The sequence below is a fragment of the Colletotrichum destructivum genome, chromosome 7 (genome assembly GCF_034447905.1).
Source record: "Colletotrichum destructivum chromosome 7, complete sequence".
Classification (NCBI taxonomy): Eukaryota; Fungi; Ascomycota; class Sordariomycetes; order Glomerellales; family Glomerellaceae; genus Colletotrichum; species Colletotrichum destructivum.
Window position 1 is genome coordinate 1,755,437 of NC_085902.1, and position 14,722 is coordinate 1,770,158.

Below are 14,722 nucleotides of genomic sequence, written 5' to 3' on the forward strand. Positions count from 1 at the left end.
TATGGTTCTTCACATGAATCTTGTAGAGAGGAAAATGAGTCTAGCATGTGGGCAGATCCTGGCCATCCCTGCGTGTCACGTTACCGTCGATGTTGGCTGGGGCAGGGGAAGATATCTCCCACCCCCTGTCAGTCTCGGCCCTGCCAAGCTTTTCCTTTCCAGAGACGGACATCTGCATCACAAGTGTCGCGATATGCCCCCCAGCATCATCGTGTTACTAGAGTTTTCACAACTGCCCTTTCTCTCCATGTTTCCCGTTCGACATCACAGTCTGGGCCTGGTGGACCCTGGTATGTAGGTGCCAATCTGGAGCTTCCTGCGGTTGTAATCCTTGGAACTTTCATCGTCAAAGAACAACTTTCACTTACGTTGGATTAATCACCGAGCCTCTCATCTTGACCACGTACTTTGGATTTGAAGATTTGGGGTCTCGCCACACCACCGTATTGAACCTTACCACTTGTATAAGCAACAGACCATTGTTCGCTGTTTGAATCTTATGTCAACCTACCTAGTCTGGCTCCGAATTTTGTACTGATGTGATAAAACCCAAATGCCACAACACAACAGTTTGTTCTGAATCCATGTCTCCAACAACACCGCAAATGTTGGCTATATAGCCTAGGAAATAAATAGCTGTACAGTATAAGACTTCATGTATCACGCGTATTATTACAGTATTACGACAACACATTAAGCCGCCCTATCAGGGCATCTTGAACCCCCATAACCCCGTCTCCCCCGTCTCCCCCTTCCTCACGAAGCTGAATCCCCCCAAAACTCCATGATCGCCCTCGAGGCATTCCTCTGCGTCCGCCACGTCTCGGCCGCCAGCGAGCTCCCGTTCCTCTGCAGCATGCCCACCCAGTCGTCCATGGCCTTCCCCCGTTCCCCGACGCCCGCGAAGTGCACCAGGAAGTCCCCCCGCCGCGCCTGGTAGTCCGCCAGCCCGGCCTCGTCCTCCCGCTCGAGGAACGTGCTCGCGTTGCCGCCCGGGTACGCGTTGAACCACGTCTGCGGCACGAACTGCACGCCCTTCTCGAACTCGGGCTCCCCGATGAGGAACCCCATCGCGCTCTGCTCCGTGAACGGCAGCTCGACGTCCGGCCGGTAGTGCCGGAAGGCGAGGACGGCGCTGAAGAGCTCGACGGCCCACTGCCCGACCCGCAGCAGGAAGACGCCGTTGTTCAGCCCGTTCCAGTCCTTGGTGGCCAGGAGCTGCACTTGGTCGTCCGGCGCCTTCTCCCCGCCGTCTTTCTCTCCCTCTCCGTTATTGGTGGCGGCGGCGCCATCGGTCCGGCTCGGGGGCAGGAAGCTGGACGCCGGCCGGCACTGGTCGAGGATGATGGTATCGCGGTCGACCCAGAATATCCACTCTGCCCGCTCCCGGCGCGGCTTCAGCATCTCGTCCAGCAGCATGGACAGGAGGAACGCCGGCTTGTTCCAGAGGTCGTCGACGAGCGGCGAGCACATGACCTCGAGCCGCTGGCCGTGGAGCATCGTGTGCATGACGTGCGTCTGCAACGCGTCCTGGTAGTGTTTCTCGACCTTGCCGAAATGCGCCGTCGCGGTGGTGACGCGGACGGCGGCCCCCCTGGATGCTGGGTGGTTTGGGCACGCCGACTTGAGGGTCTCGAACTGCGCCAGCACATCGGAGGGAGTGGGCGGTAGACAATGGTGTTCTCTGTGGTTCGGCGGGTGGGAAGAGGTGACGTGATCGATCCGAGTCGTTGTCGAGTTGACGGTGTATAGCATCAGAGTTCGGACCGCGGTCAGTAGGAGAACGATGGAAACGAAGACTTTGATGGCCAGAGGGGACACCAAGACCTGCAGAAACTTCGGGCGATTCATGGCTCAAGGTTAATTTTACGGAGATCGGTATGATTGCTTAACTTGAGTGATTCGACGAGTACGGGCCGTCTTTATATTCCAACTCGTCCAACGCCCTGTGACATGACATCGTAAGTGACTCCACCGACTCTACAGCATCACACCGATAGTCGACGATCTCCTTCCCTTTTCTCCTCTCATAGATTTTTGACCTGGTCTCCCCACGTCCACCGTCAGTCGTGAGTGCGTCTAACACCGTCCAAGTGACTTGGTGTACCCCTGCCAGGTCCATAGTGTATCCCACCGGCAAAGCACGAGCGGGTTTTACAGAAATGCAGATAGGGCCCAAACGGACAACCGGCACTCTATGGCCTCGCTCATTCCCGGCATGGCCTATTGCAGACTAGCATAGGACCTTACTTGGGTTCTCTCTGCTCTACCCACCCGCCAACGTGTGGAGACATTCTAGGCACGAAAATGGCACACACTCGGTAGCAACTTGGGAGGGCATTCGTAAGCCTCGGTAAATTCGTCCCCAAGGAAATATTTCTGTAGTCGTCTTTCCACTACCAAACCCTGAAAAAGGGCACAAGCCTCTCCTCTCGGGGGTATTTTGGTATCGCGAAACGGGCCCTAGGGTTTCTAATACGAGCCACGTCAGGGGGAGAAGAGGGGGGGGGGGGGGGAGGGAGGGACATATGGCGTGCTCGGGAAGACAGCTTTGTCGTCGAGATACAAGTGCGGCTGAGTCCACAACAACAAAGGGCGCAGCCCCAGGATCCAGTTTGCTCTATTCCACAACCCTGCCCTTCCAGAAGACCTAAATCCAGGATGAACATTGCTTTGGAGGCTGCGCAGCCGTCTGAATTCCGGGCCACGCGGGGCCGGCTGTTCGCCCATAGAAGACGTCCAACCTGGCCCAACCCTACACAGTTCGCTCGCCGGCAAGGTGGGGGGCAGACAGCCAATCTCGATATTTTTCATCTGGCACCATGCTCAGAGGATGCGGGTTCTCCCAAAAGCTAACTCTTATCCTGACTCTGACACGACAGACAGGGTCCTGGCGTTGCTGAACCCCAGTAAGTACACCGGGATCATGGATGATTCAATGACAGTTGTAGTATCCGGGAATTCAATCCCGACGACGCAGGCTCGCAGATTGCGGGCAGGAAAAACGCAGTGATAGATGGCTCCGGACTCACACATGCTAGTTTCTAAGGCATCCCCCCCCCCCCGGAACTAAGCTACATCACCGCCAGCGGAAGAGTCAAATTTTCGGAGCCTACTGCCTCAGCCGCGGAGAAGCCCTCTTCAAGAAGGTCGGCCGAGACTCGTTTAGGTTGGTAAACTTGTAACAAATAGAATAAGGGGCAGAATAAGACTAATAACGTCAACAACCCCTTATTCGTCCACCCCCCTTATTCGTCACCCCGCATCATAAGCATCACAACATAACTATTAATCGCTGAAATTAACACAACTAATTATCAGCTACTACAATACAGCTGCCAACACTTCCACTAGGGCTTCTACTACCGCCGGTTTCATCTAGACCATCGCTGACTTCGCCAGCCTCAATTTGAGCCCTGTGGATGTCTTTGATCCTTGCAAACTTAGTGTTGGGGTCTATCTTAACTGCCTTACGTTTCCTCTTCCTTATGCTGTCCATCTGGGACTCCATCATGCTGATCTTCAGCTGGGCAGCTCCCAGCTGATAATCCTTATCATAAAAGGCCTTTTGGACCTTTCTGAATAACAGCCGTTGGGTGCTGTTGTTGCTATTGCTGCTGTTATCCAACTTGCTGTATAAGTCCAGGTGATCCTTGAGCTCAGCTGGCTTCCTTGGTGTATTCCACGTGACTATAGTCGTATGAGAGTCCCAGTCATCAGCAGACCTACTCTGAGGCTGCTGATTTAGTGCTGAAGGGCTGTTGTCAGGCACCAAAGGATTCCTAAGGGGATAACTGGCAGAGACAGGCCATAACCCTGTCCGCTTCCACCCACTAGTGATATTCTGCCCTGTCAGAGCTGCCAGACGTGCCTTTCCATAGCAGCCAAGGAAGTTTCTCTTGCCCACAACAGTTGAATCGTTCCAGAGGTCCAAGTACCCTAGTTGCTTCCTATAGGCAGCCTTCAGAGGCCCAAAGACTGACTGATCAAGAGGCTGGAGGACGTGTGAGGTGTGAGGTGGCAGAAAAAGTAGGTAGATGTTGTTTTGATAGCATAGCCACATGAAGTCTGTTGAAACGTGGCTGCTGTGGCCATCCAGGATCATCAGCCTTGCCTCCGCCTTGCCCCCTGCCCCTGTCAATGGAATAAACACCTCCTTCAGCCACGTGACTGCTGTCTCGTCTGTTGTCCAGCCATTCTCAGTTGCTGTGAAGGTCCAGGTGGTATAAGGGCCAAGATCAAGAGGAAACCACTGCTGTTGGACTGATTTACCCTTGAATATAACAAGGGGCGGCAGAGCATGCCCATCAGCAGAGATACACTCGATCATAGAGGTCCAGGCTCGCGATCCAGGCTGTTTCCGCTGGACTGCCTTCACTTCAGCACATCCAAGGACTAGGCCGTTAGATCCCTTGCCCTCAAGGATTCCAGTCTCGTCGATATTATATCGATTACGTGGCTTTATAGCCCTGACTTCTGGTATGGCGAGATGCTGAAACCATGGTCTGATGATATCAGCAGTTGCTCCATTAACACGGTTGGAATCGATAGATCGGCTTCTTTTAACCTTGATAGATGGGTTCCTTTTGATAAAGGCCTGGATCCAGTTCTTTCCAATAGGCTGGCTATCGCCACTGATCTGAAGGATCCTTTCTGCAAAGTCCTTCAGCTGGCGATGGGTTGGTGGAAGGCGTAGGGCATGCTGGATTCGCACCCATTCACTTAGATGATGCTCTTGATCAGTCGATAATCGCTGGCGATAGTTATTGCCTATAGATCTGGTTTGGCAGCCTCGCATGCGATACTCCAGTGTTGATCGAGGAATCCCCCATTCAATTGCAGCCCTCCTGACAGACTTGCCATCAGTAACAGCAATAAGGGCCTGTTGGATCTGATTTTCGGTATATTGACTCATAATGATAAGAGTAGTCTGTAGTGAAAGATTGATGTTGTTTGAGTAATAATTGCAATTGTTATAATAGTTTGAAATGAGGGGGTAGAAATCATGATCATAGGATTACGCGTCGTGCGGGGTGACGAATAAGGGGGGTGGACGAATAAGGGGTTGTTGACGTTACCGTTTGCGGCCCTCTCACAGGTATTGTGCTACTGCAGCAAAAAAGGTTTACGTGGTCAGAGATTCGGGAGACCAAAGTTAGAAACACATGTGTCTTGCTATCGCGGTCTTCCTCTGCGGCGGGTGGAAGCCTCCAACGCCAACAGCAAAGCATGTTATTGAGACTAGGAGACGGGAGAAAATGTAGTCTCAATTTCAAACTGTCATACGGGAACAACTGGACAACCGCCTGAGTCTGCTATCCTGGAGTTTAAGGGGGAAGGGGGAAGGGGGGGGGAAAATACTACTAAACACAGTCATATGGTCGGTCGATAGAGATAAAAGGGGGGTGTCAGTCAGTCGCCAGGTACACACATGATAGAACTCCCAAGTCCGGAATATCGCCTCTCTCTCTCTCTCTCTCTTCCTCTCTCTCTCTTTCTCTCTTTCAAATACGGCGAGGGCCCCGCGCGCGACCGGAAAAAGATACGAGGTGGGGTACGGACAGCCCATGTGACTCGATGAGGTTTACGGCAAAAAGGCCCCCATACCTCCCCATCCCCATGTCGATTTCCGGATCCGAAGCCCTCGGATCTCCAGCCCCCGGACCGATCCCGTCAAAACGTCGGAAACCCGAGTACGGCCGCCGCAACCGCCGCGCGTCCACCCCTTCTCTCTCTCTCTTCTTCTATTCTGCTACTAGCGTTGAACAAAGAAATAGTATTTGCCAAGACCCGACCTCTATCGATCTGTTTTTCTGTCGGCGGGGAAATCTCATAATAGGCAGGCCTCTTCCCCGCTCCGATTTGTTTCATTTTTAGCATGCAATTGATCACGGCTGACCGTCCAGGGTCTATCTGGGGCTTTGACATCTACGGCCTATCCATACAATACAATATGAGCTGTAGCCTCTCCCGTATGTCACCACTAGGTAGGCCGGCAAATTCAACGGTCTTCTTCGCAACACAGACACACATAAACAAGGCAGTACTTTGTATGTAACTCAAAATTCATTTATTCAGCCTTTGAGCGGCAAGCCTGCGATTCACAGGGAGCCTTCACGGCCCAGAAAAGATTACAATACAGGACACGTCGAGGTGAGCCCGTAGGCACCCTCCACAGAAACGATCTAGTGTTTCCTCGCTTCCTATGCCCAGAACACAACAGTCGATTCCGTCGTCCGCTTACCGTCCAGGCAGTTCCCGAACAGCCCGTGATTCCTAGCTAGGGGACACAAAACTTCTCACGACTTACGACATGGCACGCAAGAGAAGTGGCTCCACACGATCCGCCCGCCCCTCCCCTCTCCCTCAACGGCCAGGGCCATGTAGAGAGTTCTTCAGCAGCTCGTACATGTCGTTATCGTCCCCAGCATAGCTGTGATTCGGTATACCGTCAGGGTTTTGGTGATGGTGCTGCTGCTGGTATGCCTGATTGCCGCTGCTCGAGCTAGTGCCGTAGTTCATGGAAGCGCCGCCTCTAGCCGCGTATCCTCCCGAAACGTTTGCCGATGGGAACGATGTATTCGTGCCCGATCCGAAACCATACCAGCTGTGCTGGTCCGATTGCGTAGGCTGTTGCTGCGTTTGAGACGAGTACGAGCCGTACGACTGAGACGGTTGCTGCTGCTGCTGCTGGTTTTGTTGCTGATGTTGCTGCTGGCTTTTGTGTCTTGTGGATGGCATGGCTTGGCTAGCCGTTGCCGCATTTCGCATATTGAACGACTGCAGCGTAGAGGACTGTTGCTGTGGTTGTTGTTGTTGTCGTTGCTGCTGCTGCTGCTGTGCTGCCGACGAGGACTGCGCGTACGGGTTTGTAGTAGGCGTTTCGGTGGCCGCTTTATCTCTATAAGGCTGTTGCGTGTTATGGCGAGATTGGGATTGGGGTTGGGAGTTGTGCATCTGCCCGGACCGCGGATTGTTGTTCGGGGTATACGGCAGGTTGCTGGTATTGTTCTGGGGCGTCATGCTGCTTCTGCCGTGGTCGTATGACGTGTATGTCGAAGGAGCTGCAGAGGTGGTCTGCGGCGCGTACGGCTGATACGCCAGTTTCGTGTCTGCTTCCGCCAAGGTGTTGCCCCCTGCGTTCGGGTATTTCGCGCCGTAGGTATTGTAGTTGGAAACACTGCTCAAAGAATGGGTGTCGCTGTTGTTGTATGTGGTGGTGTCAAGCGTTCCTCGGGTCGTCGACGGCTCGACAGTATGATGAGACGGACTCGGCCGCTGCTCGTTGACGGGTGTGCGGGTTGACGCTCGATGGCCGGCTCGACTCTTAGCTCGAACCGTCTGCACGGAAGCTTGGAACGGCGAGACAACTCGCGGTGCTTGGGAGACTTGAGCTACTCCTTGCGTGGGAGAAGGCTGCTGCTGCTGCTGCTGCTGCTGCTGACGCATAGCGGCTTGCGCTGCAATCTGTTGCGTAGTATCATTGGCGGCCGCCGACTGTTGACTGACAGCGCTTGGTGTAGGTATCTGGGCTGACTTGCGCGACCGATGTTGCCGCGCCGACATGGATGGCGACACCGTGTTTGTCGGCTTGGTCGGTGACATGCTCTGCCAGTTCTGCGCGTAGTTGGAGAGCGGAACGGCGCTATCGGTGATGGGTTGCTGCTGCGGGATCCCGGTTGGCAAGCTGCGGCGTGTAGCAGTAGGAGAGGTTCCCGTCGTCTGAGGACTCTTGGTTGCAGGCTGATGATGATAACCAAGACTGCCGGCAGTAGCCGCCTGTGAATGACCCACGTTCCTCGTATCGGCGGGCTGAACAAAATTCGCCGCATCCGCGTTTGAGTGAGTGTAGGCTGCTGTAGTATCGGTAAGAGACGACGGCTCCGCGTAACTCACGCTGACCAAGGTCTCGGAATACGAGGACACACTCTGAGATATGCCCATATCGTTAGAAGCAGTGTGCGTATATGACAGTTGATTGTGGCCAGAGTTGAAGTAGTCCTGGCTGGGAGTCTCGGCGGCTGGAGTAATCATGTTGGCGACGGGCATATTGGACGTGTAATCGATGGTCTCGATGTCATCGGGCTCCTGCTCCTGCTCTTCAGTTTCCGCCTCCGTCTCCGGGGCAGTTTCCGTCTCGAGAGCAGGCTCAGGCTCAGACTCCGGCGCAGCCTCGGGTTCTGGTTCAGGTTCGGCTTCCGCTTCAGTCTCATTTTGGTCGTCGTCCACCAGTACCGATGACTTCTCCTCCTTCTGTTTGGCCGCCTGTTTTTTGACAAGGGGGTATTGACACTCGACGCCCTCTTCCTCACACAAAGAGCAAGTAGGCTTGGCTCGGTCGCACTAGTTTGAGGCGAATTAGACTGGACTCCGCGAGCCCCGCCGGCGGGGAGGATGTGGACTTACCTTGGTCTTTGCTCTTCTGCAAGCAATGCAGGAACCTCTCGAGACTTGCCTTAGCGGAGTGCCCGCGGGGGCCGGGGTCAGCTCTTCCTCCTCGGCATCGCCAGCCGCCGCCTTGGACTTTCGCGGGCGTCTTTTCTTGGTGGGGGCGGGGGATTCCAAAAATGATGCGGGATCGTCAGCAGTTCTCGCTTGGGCGGCAGGTTGGTCAGACGTGGGTGGTGCGCTTGTTGACGATGCCGGGTTGACATCGCTGGGATGCACAATTCGAAGTCTCTCGGCGCCGTACTTGGCCAACATGGCAAGGGATTCTTTCTGGAGATCCGGAGACTGGTTGGCGAAGATGCTGAACTGCTCGGTAGAAAGACTCTCTGGGTCGACACCGCTGTCGCTGAGGAGTCTGATGGCAACTTCACGACGCCGGGCGGCTTCGGCCGGAGGCACATCGAGGACAGCATGTAAGTGAACGCCACTTCGCACGGCGGCGTCGGCCTTGGTCAAGACGGTGGCCGTTGACGGGTCGTTGCCAGCGGCCTCTTCTTGCGCACCCTGACCGTTCGCCGCAGCCGCGGCCTCCGACTTCGTCTTCCTCTTTTTCTTCTTGGGTTGACTGGGCGTCCCATCCCCATTTGCCTCGCTTTTCCTCTTCCTCGGGGTCTTGGCCTTTTTCGGCTTGTCGCAAGCGGGGATGAGGGAAGCCGGTGGTGCTGCAGGGGGCAGCGGCCGGAAATGCTCAATCATCTCGCCGACGGTCTTGTGGAAGGGCGTGTGCTCGTACTTGATGTTGATTGTTCTCGAGTTCTTGGAGAAGGCGATGGTAAGAGTGCCGCGACAATCAAACGCCGGTCTGCCTGGAACATGGTCAGTCCTCGGTGCTCCTCATCAATGCGCCGCAGCGTCAGTCACGGCTGGTGGTTACCTGAGATGACGGGTTCCAGCTCCTTCTGACTATACTCTCCAATGAGAGCCTTGTTTGCCGTCTTGCCGACCTGGCGGTTCCACATGGCGACAGAGTCCTTGCAGATGTAGGTGAAGGTCCAACCGTACTGGCCGCGCGAGACCTCTCGGACGACCCAGGTACTCTCGTCTGCTGTCGACAACAGGCCAACAATGTGTTTGGCAACAGATCGCTGGATTGCAGGGTTGTCGTGGGGCTGGCTGATGATGGTCTCGTAGGCGCGCACAACCTTCACGGGCTGGCCCTCGACGATGCGGGTTGGGACGCCAGCCAAGGCGGGATCGTTGGCCTCGGGCGCTTCGGCGTCGGTCTCACGGATGGCGAACTCGACGGTGGACGGCACCTCGAGCGTGACGAGGACATGTTCGCATCGCGTGGGGGTCTTTTTGAGTTCGAGATCGCGGCGGAGCTGGGCTGGGAGGTCGTCGGGGCGTGCGATGGATGGTTTGTTACTCGGCGCGTCGCCATACGAGGGCGCCAGGCCCAGCAAGGCCTCGGCCATGGCCGGATGCGATTCTCGGGACTGTGCGCTGCGATAAATAAAGGCAACGAGGCATGACAGTCGCGACTTGGCGGTCGGGGATTGCTGGGTGGTGACCGAGTGCCGCTCGAAGGCATCGATGGACGGCGACGGCGATGGCGATGGTTTGGTCGGAGTTGTTGCGATTCGCCCGCGCTGGGGGCGCCATGTCGCGGAACCGCGTTGGTGAATGGGAGTGTTACTGGGATTGGGACTGGGATTGGGAGTAGGACGGGGAGGGTTCGGCGGGGACATGGACGTGAAAGGTGGAGGCAAGGGTGGAGTGTGCGTAGCTGTGGCGCAAGCTCCACCCCCACCCCCCAAGCCCCCGTCCCCAAGCAGGGGCTGCTGCTGTGCTCGACCTGCCGCCACAGCACGCTCGGGTGAGCCCGTGGCTGTGACCATTGCACCTAGGAATTTGCTTAGGTAAGGCAAACGGTCTAAGTACCTGTGAGTTGGTTGTCGCGCACTTTCAATGCTGCTACTCCGTTTCGTCAGTTGGAGTAGATATACAGGGAAAGAGAAATGAAGTCGCCGCGATTTTCGTGCTGCAGGCGATGCAAGAGGTCAAGAAGAAAAGAGGAAGAAAACATCGGGTAGTGTGTCTCTGTCGTCGGTGTAGTTTGTATCGGTCGAAATGCTTCGCGTCAAGTCGTTCGTTGTGAGTACTGGAAGTAGACGAGAAGTAAAGAAGAAAAAGTGAAAGTTGCGAGTTGCGAGTTGCCGAAGGAGTTGCGGAAAGAGTACGTACTGGCTGTCTCCTCTTGTTGCGGTTGATCGGGAAGGAAACAGAAAGAAGACGGAAGGAAGGAGCAGCCTGCCTCTCTGTTGCTACAGTTGCAGTTGCCTTGCCTGATTCGGATTGGTCTGCATCGAGACTGTGATGCTTAGGTGAGTGCCCCTATTCACCTGATGTGAACATGGGATGAAGTTCATCGACCAACCAGAAGAAAAACGCTGCTGCTACCTGGGTTTAATCCACGCCATTGCTCACTCGGCCATTCGATTTAGGTAGGCAGAACATCACACAATCAGTTTGAAAACAGCGTTGCCTGGCAATGTCACGGTGGTAGCTGTGATGCGTTGCATGATTTTCATTTTCGACTACATGAAATGGAAAGGAAAAAAGACCTAATGCCATGCGGGCTATCCCCGTTGTTGTGTTGTTATTAAAGAAACGGAGCTCAAACTCCGGAGGGTATCAATGGTATACAGGTGATGTGACGGGTAAAGCATGGAAGGGGGGACGGAGGGTTTAGTAGTAAATCTTCTCGTCCCAGATCGGGGGTCTTGCGCCCTCCGAGTCCCACACGAGCTTGTTCTTCTCGTCCAGCTGGCATCCCTCGTCCGTGATGGGGATGATCTTGCTCGTCTGCGCAATCTCGTACTTGGATACTCCCGCAGAGTCCTCGGGGATCCAAAGCAAAGGAGGCAAGCTCGAAACCGAAGGAGGGTAATAGGCGTTATCTTGGATGGCGCCGGGGTACATCTCGTCGATGGTGGCCGCGTCGTGGGGGACCAACTGGCGGAGCGTGAGGTAGTCGGCAAAGATCCAGGGCTTGAGGAACCGAGTCACAATGTTTCCGCCCTTCTCGACTGTGTTCTCCTCGCCGCCGGGGCTGAACTTCTTGATGTTGGGGATCTTCTTGAACAGGTTGCTCGAGTCGCCGTTCTGCTCCTCCGAAACGCCTCGGCCCGAGTCCTTGCGGTCCATGCCCTCAATCTCGGCGCTCAGAGACTCCTCCTCCACCTGCAGTGTTCTGGGGAGTGTGTACATGAGAGGGTCCAGCACGCTGTTCATGGTAAGGTGGAACAGGACGGAGAAGATCAAGAAGACGATCATGAGGACGAGAGGTCCAATGGCGACCGACACGGCGAAAAGACCAATCAGACAGATCTCGGCCAGGTAAACGCCGGCGAAGAGCTGCTTGAGGGCGCGGGGGTACAGGAGGCCCCTAGTGTCGATCCTGGTGTCGGTGACGAACAGGATGTTGTAGCGGTACGAGAGGTAGAACAACCCCATACCAATGGTCGAGAAGAACAGCATGAGAGGTGCGATGATGGCATACGTAATGCCTGCGAGGGTGTTAGTCGGGGGATCCACCAAAATGGAGGCTTGGCTGAGTGGGTGGCTCTTGTTATGGACAATGACTCACTAATGACCGCAATGGTTGTGTAGACGGGGAGGACGCTTCCCCAAGAGATGGCCGCCAGCGTGGACCACTTCTGGTAGAGCGCTCTGGGCGTGTTGGTGAGGAACTTGAGCACGGCCACGAAGATGGCGAAAGCGACCACCTGAGTCAAGACGCCAACCGCGAGGGTGATACCCTGGACGATGAAGTAGCTGATGTAGAAGCTGTACGACTTGGGCAACGCAGTGGACAGGGTACCGAAGATGGAACCGGGGTTTTCGGCGATGGCTTGGATCGTTGCGATGGCCGATCCGGAGATGGTTGTTATCAGGAAGACCTGGATCAGCTGGAACCAGTAGTAGGCGTTCTGGGTGAAGAGTTCAACGCGGGAGTCCGAGGGCTCGCCAGAGAGCTTGGCGCAGAGGCGCATGATGACGGGGACCAGCGACATGAGAACGGCCAAGGCGACACTGGGAAGCAGGCCGGACACGACGCCCATGATAACATCTGGGATCTTTTGAAGCCAGGTCAGGAAGGACACCTTCTCGAGGTAAGACACCTGCGAGATGATGCCGACGAGGGTGACGGGGATGGCCCAGAAGATGATGAGGGCGGCGATGAAGGCGATGACTGCGTAACGCCGGACGACCTTTTGCCACCACGAGACCCGGAGGGACTTCCAGATGACCTCGGTGGGCTGGATTCCGATGTACTTGGGCGTCATCTGAAGGGCCTGGTGATGGGTCGTGACCTGGAAGGCGGCCTGAGCATCCGACTGGGTGTAAAACTCGGCGAAGACGGCGGGGATCTTCTTGTACTTTCCGGCACGGTAGTCGGCTTGGGCGGCATCAACGGCGGGGATCAAGCGTTGAAGCTCGGCGCGGCACCATTCGATTGTGTCGACCTTTCTGCCGACGAGGCCCAGCAGGCCGAGGCGGTGGGTCGGACGCTTCTTCTGGGGGATCCAGCGAGCAGCGGCATCGCCAGACTCGGTGTCCTGGGCGGAAGGGGTCTTGTCGGCAGATGCGCCGTTCTTGACAGCCTTGAGGCGCGCGGCGTTGGCGAGCTTGATAAGCTTGACTTGGGCCTTTTCGAGCTTCATGGCAACCTTGTCGCGCTCCTCGACGAGCTCGTCGAGCTTCTCGGTGTCGCCGGTGATCCAGACCCTCTTGATCGACTCGCTGAAGAGCTTCTTGAACTTGGCCTCGTCCAGGTAGGCGTCGGGGACCGAGGTGAAGAGAACTGTGCGCGACGAGATGCGCTTGGCGTAGGTCGGGGAGAGCAAGAAGGCTTGGCGCAGGTTGATGTAGAAGATGCACTCGCGCATGATGAGGTACATGACGAAGCCGTAGAAGAGCCAGCCGATGAGGGCGTGGGCGTACAAGCGGTTGAGGCCGGAGGAGACGGTCACGTCGATGTTGCTGTACGTCAGGATGTCAAGCTGCTGGGCCGTTCCTCCGCCCGTAGCATTGACGGGAAACAGGACGGGCCAGGTCATGATGAGGCCGACCAAGCAGATGGTGGCGCAGATACGGAGGAAGCGAAGAAAGAGATAGGAGTCGAGGGACTGGTGCTTGAGAGCATAAATGTCGGGGATCTTCCAAAAGTGAGCAAACCAGTTGAAGATGCCGCTGGGCAAGCTCGGCGATCGTTCACTGTAAGACGGTCAGTAGCTGGATCACGCGCCACACGTCGTATACACACACACACACACACGCACATACGCACGAGTGTATGTATGTGTGTATGCGTGGACAGACAACGATTAGACTGACCTTTCACGCAAACTGCCGAGGTAGGTTCGCGGCGCATAGAATCGACGTTGGCTCCGGCGAAGGATAAGGAAGATAACGAGGTAGACGCCGGCAATAGGGGCGCAGACGGCCAGAGTGCTGACCAGACCGGAGATGGAGCTGCCCGACTCATCGCCGAGAGCCTCACCCCTATTGTCCTGGCCGCTCTGAAGATCGTCGAGGGTCGACATGGCGACGAACAGGCGAATCAATACGCCTCTAGGTCGTTGTGGTGATGTTGATGATGGTGGTGGAAATCCAATGCCAGAGTAAAAGGGAAAAGTAGACAAAAAAGTGGTTGAAGAGAAGTAGATGTAGTAGATATCTGTGTGTGTGGTGTGGTAGTGGTGGTGGTGGTAGTGGTGGGGAGGGGGGTCCCTGGGGCCAAGGCGGGTATTAAACAGGGAAGGGCGTCGAGTCGTGTCTAGTATCAAGTGTCGACGGTGTCGTGGCTCTGCAGCTAACCAGAGAGACAAGAGAAAGAGAATTCAATGGACAGGGGGTGACCAGAAGGAAGATGGAGACGACGTAAGGAGGGAGGAAGGGATGATATGTACCGTGTCGAAAAAACCGGGCGCTGGGAAATGAGACGATGGGTTTGGCCGTGAGCTAGGTAGGTTGACTAAGGTACCGCCTAGGTACTAAGGTAAGGTAAGGTACCACCTAGGTAGGCTGGCCCAGGTTGCCTGGCTAGGTTGGAAGGGTTCAGGGCGATCAGCTACACAAGGGACTAGCCGCCCAGAGAAAGGTGAGAGCCGAGTTACGCAACGCAAGCGGTAACTTGTACTTGTAACGGGACGGGATGAGAGGGTGAGGACTGAGGAGTGACGGGGGAGCAAGCAGCAGAGCAAAGAAGAAACAGCAGTGAGTGACGTGCGTGACGTGAGGACTTGGGCGCGTCTCCGAGTGTCTCAGT

General features: G+C 55.7%; 3 protein-coding genes across 3 annotated transcripts; all 3 read right to left on the bottom strand.

Moving 5' to 3' along the window:
* Positions 1 to 755: 755 nt before the first annotated feature.
* On the bottom strand, positions 756 to 1,870 carry CDEST_11100 (Putative glycosyltransferase 34, nucleotide-diphospho-sugar transferase). Its single transcript, XM_062927256.1, has one exon. The coding sequence runs from the start codon at positions 1,849 to 1,851 to the stop codon at positions 757 to 759; it is 1,095 nt and encodes a 364-aa protein (XP_062783307.1). The 5' UTR covers positions 1,852 to 1,870; the 3' UTR covers position 756.
* A 4,211-nt stretch (positions 1,871 to 6,081) lies between these two features.
* On the bottom strand, positions 6,082 to 10,286 carry CDEST_11101 (Putative zn(2)Cys(6) fungal-type DNA-binding domain-containing protein; the record flags this gene model as incomplete). Its single annotated transcript, XM_062927257.1, has 3 exons — positions 6,082 to 8,343; positions 8,407 to 9,254; positions 9,323 to 10,286. 3 exons carry the CDS (start codon positions 10,284 to 10,286, stop codon positions 6,367 to 6,369), a joined length of 3,789 nt encoding a protein of 1,262 aa, XP_062783308.1. The 3' UTR covers positions 6,082 to 6,366.
* Positions 10,287 to 10,993: 707 nt separating this feature from the next.
* Positions 10,994 to 14,484, bottom strand: CDEST_11102 (Putative CSC1/OSCA1-like, 7TM region, 10TM putative phosphate transporter, extracellular tail). The gene is made up of 3 exons (XM_062927258.1): positions 13,789 to 14,484; positions 12,038 to 13,668; positions 10,994 to 11,957 (listed from the first exon to the last, which is right to left on the bottom strand). The coding sequence occupies exons 1-3, from the start codon at positions 13,995 to 13,997 to the stop codon at positions 11,137 to 11,139; spliced, it is 2,661 nt and encodes an 886-aa protein (XP_062783309.1). The 5' UTR covers positions 13,998 to 14,484; the 3' UTR covers positions 10,994 to 11,136.
* Between the last annotated feature and the right edge of the window lie 238 nt (positions 14,485 to 14,722).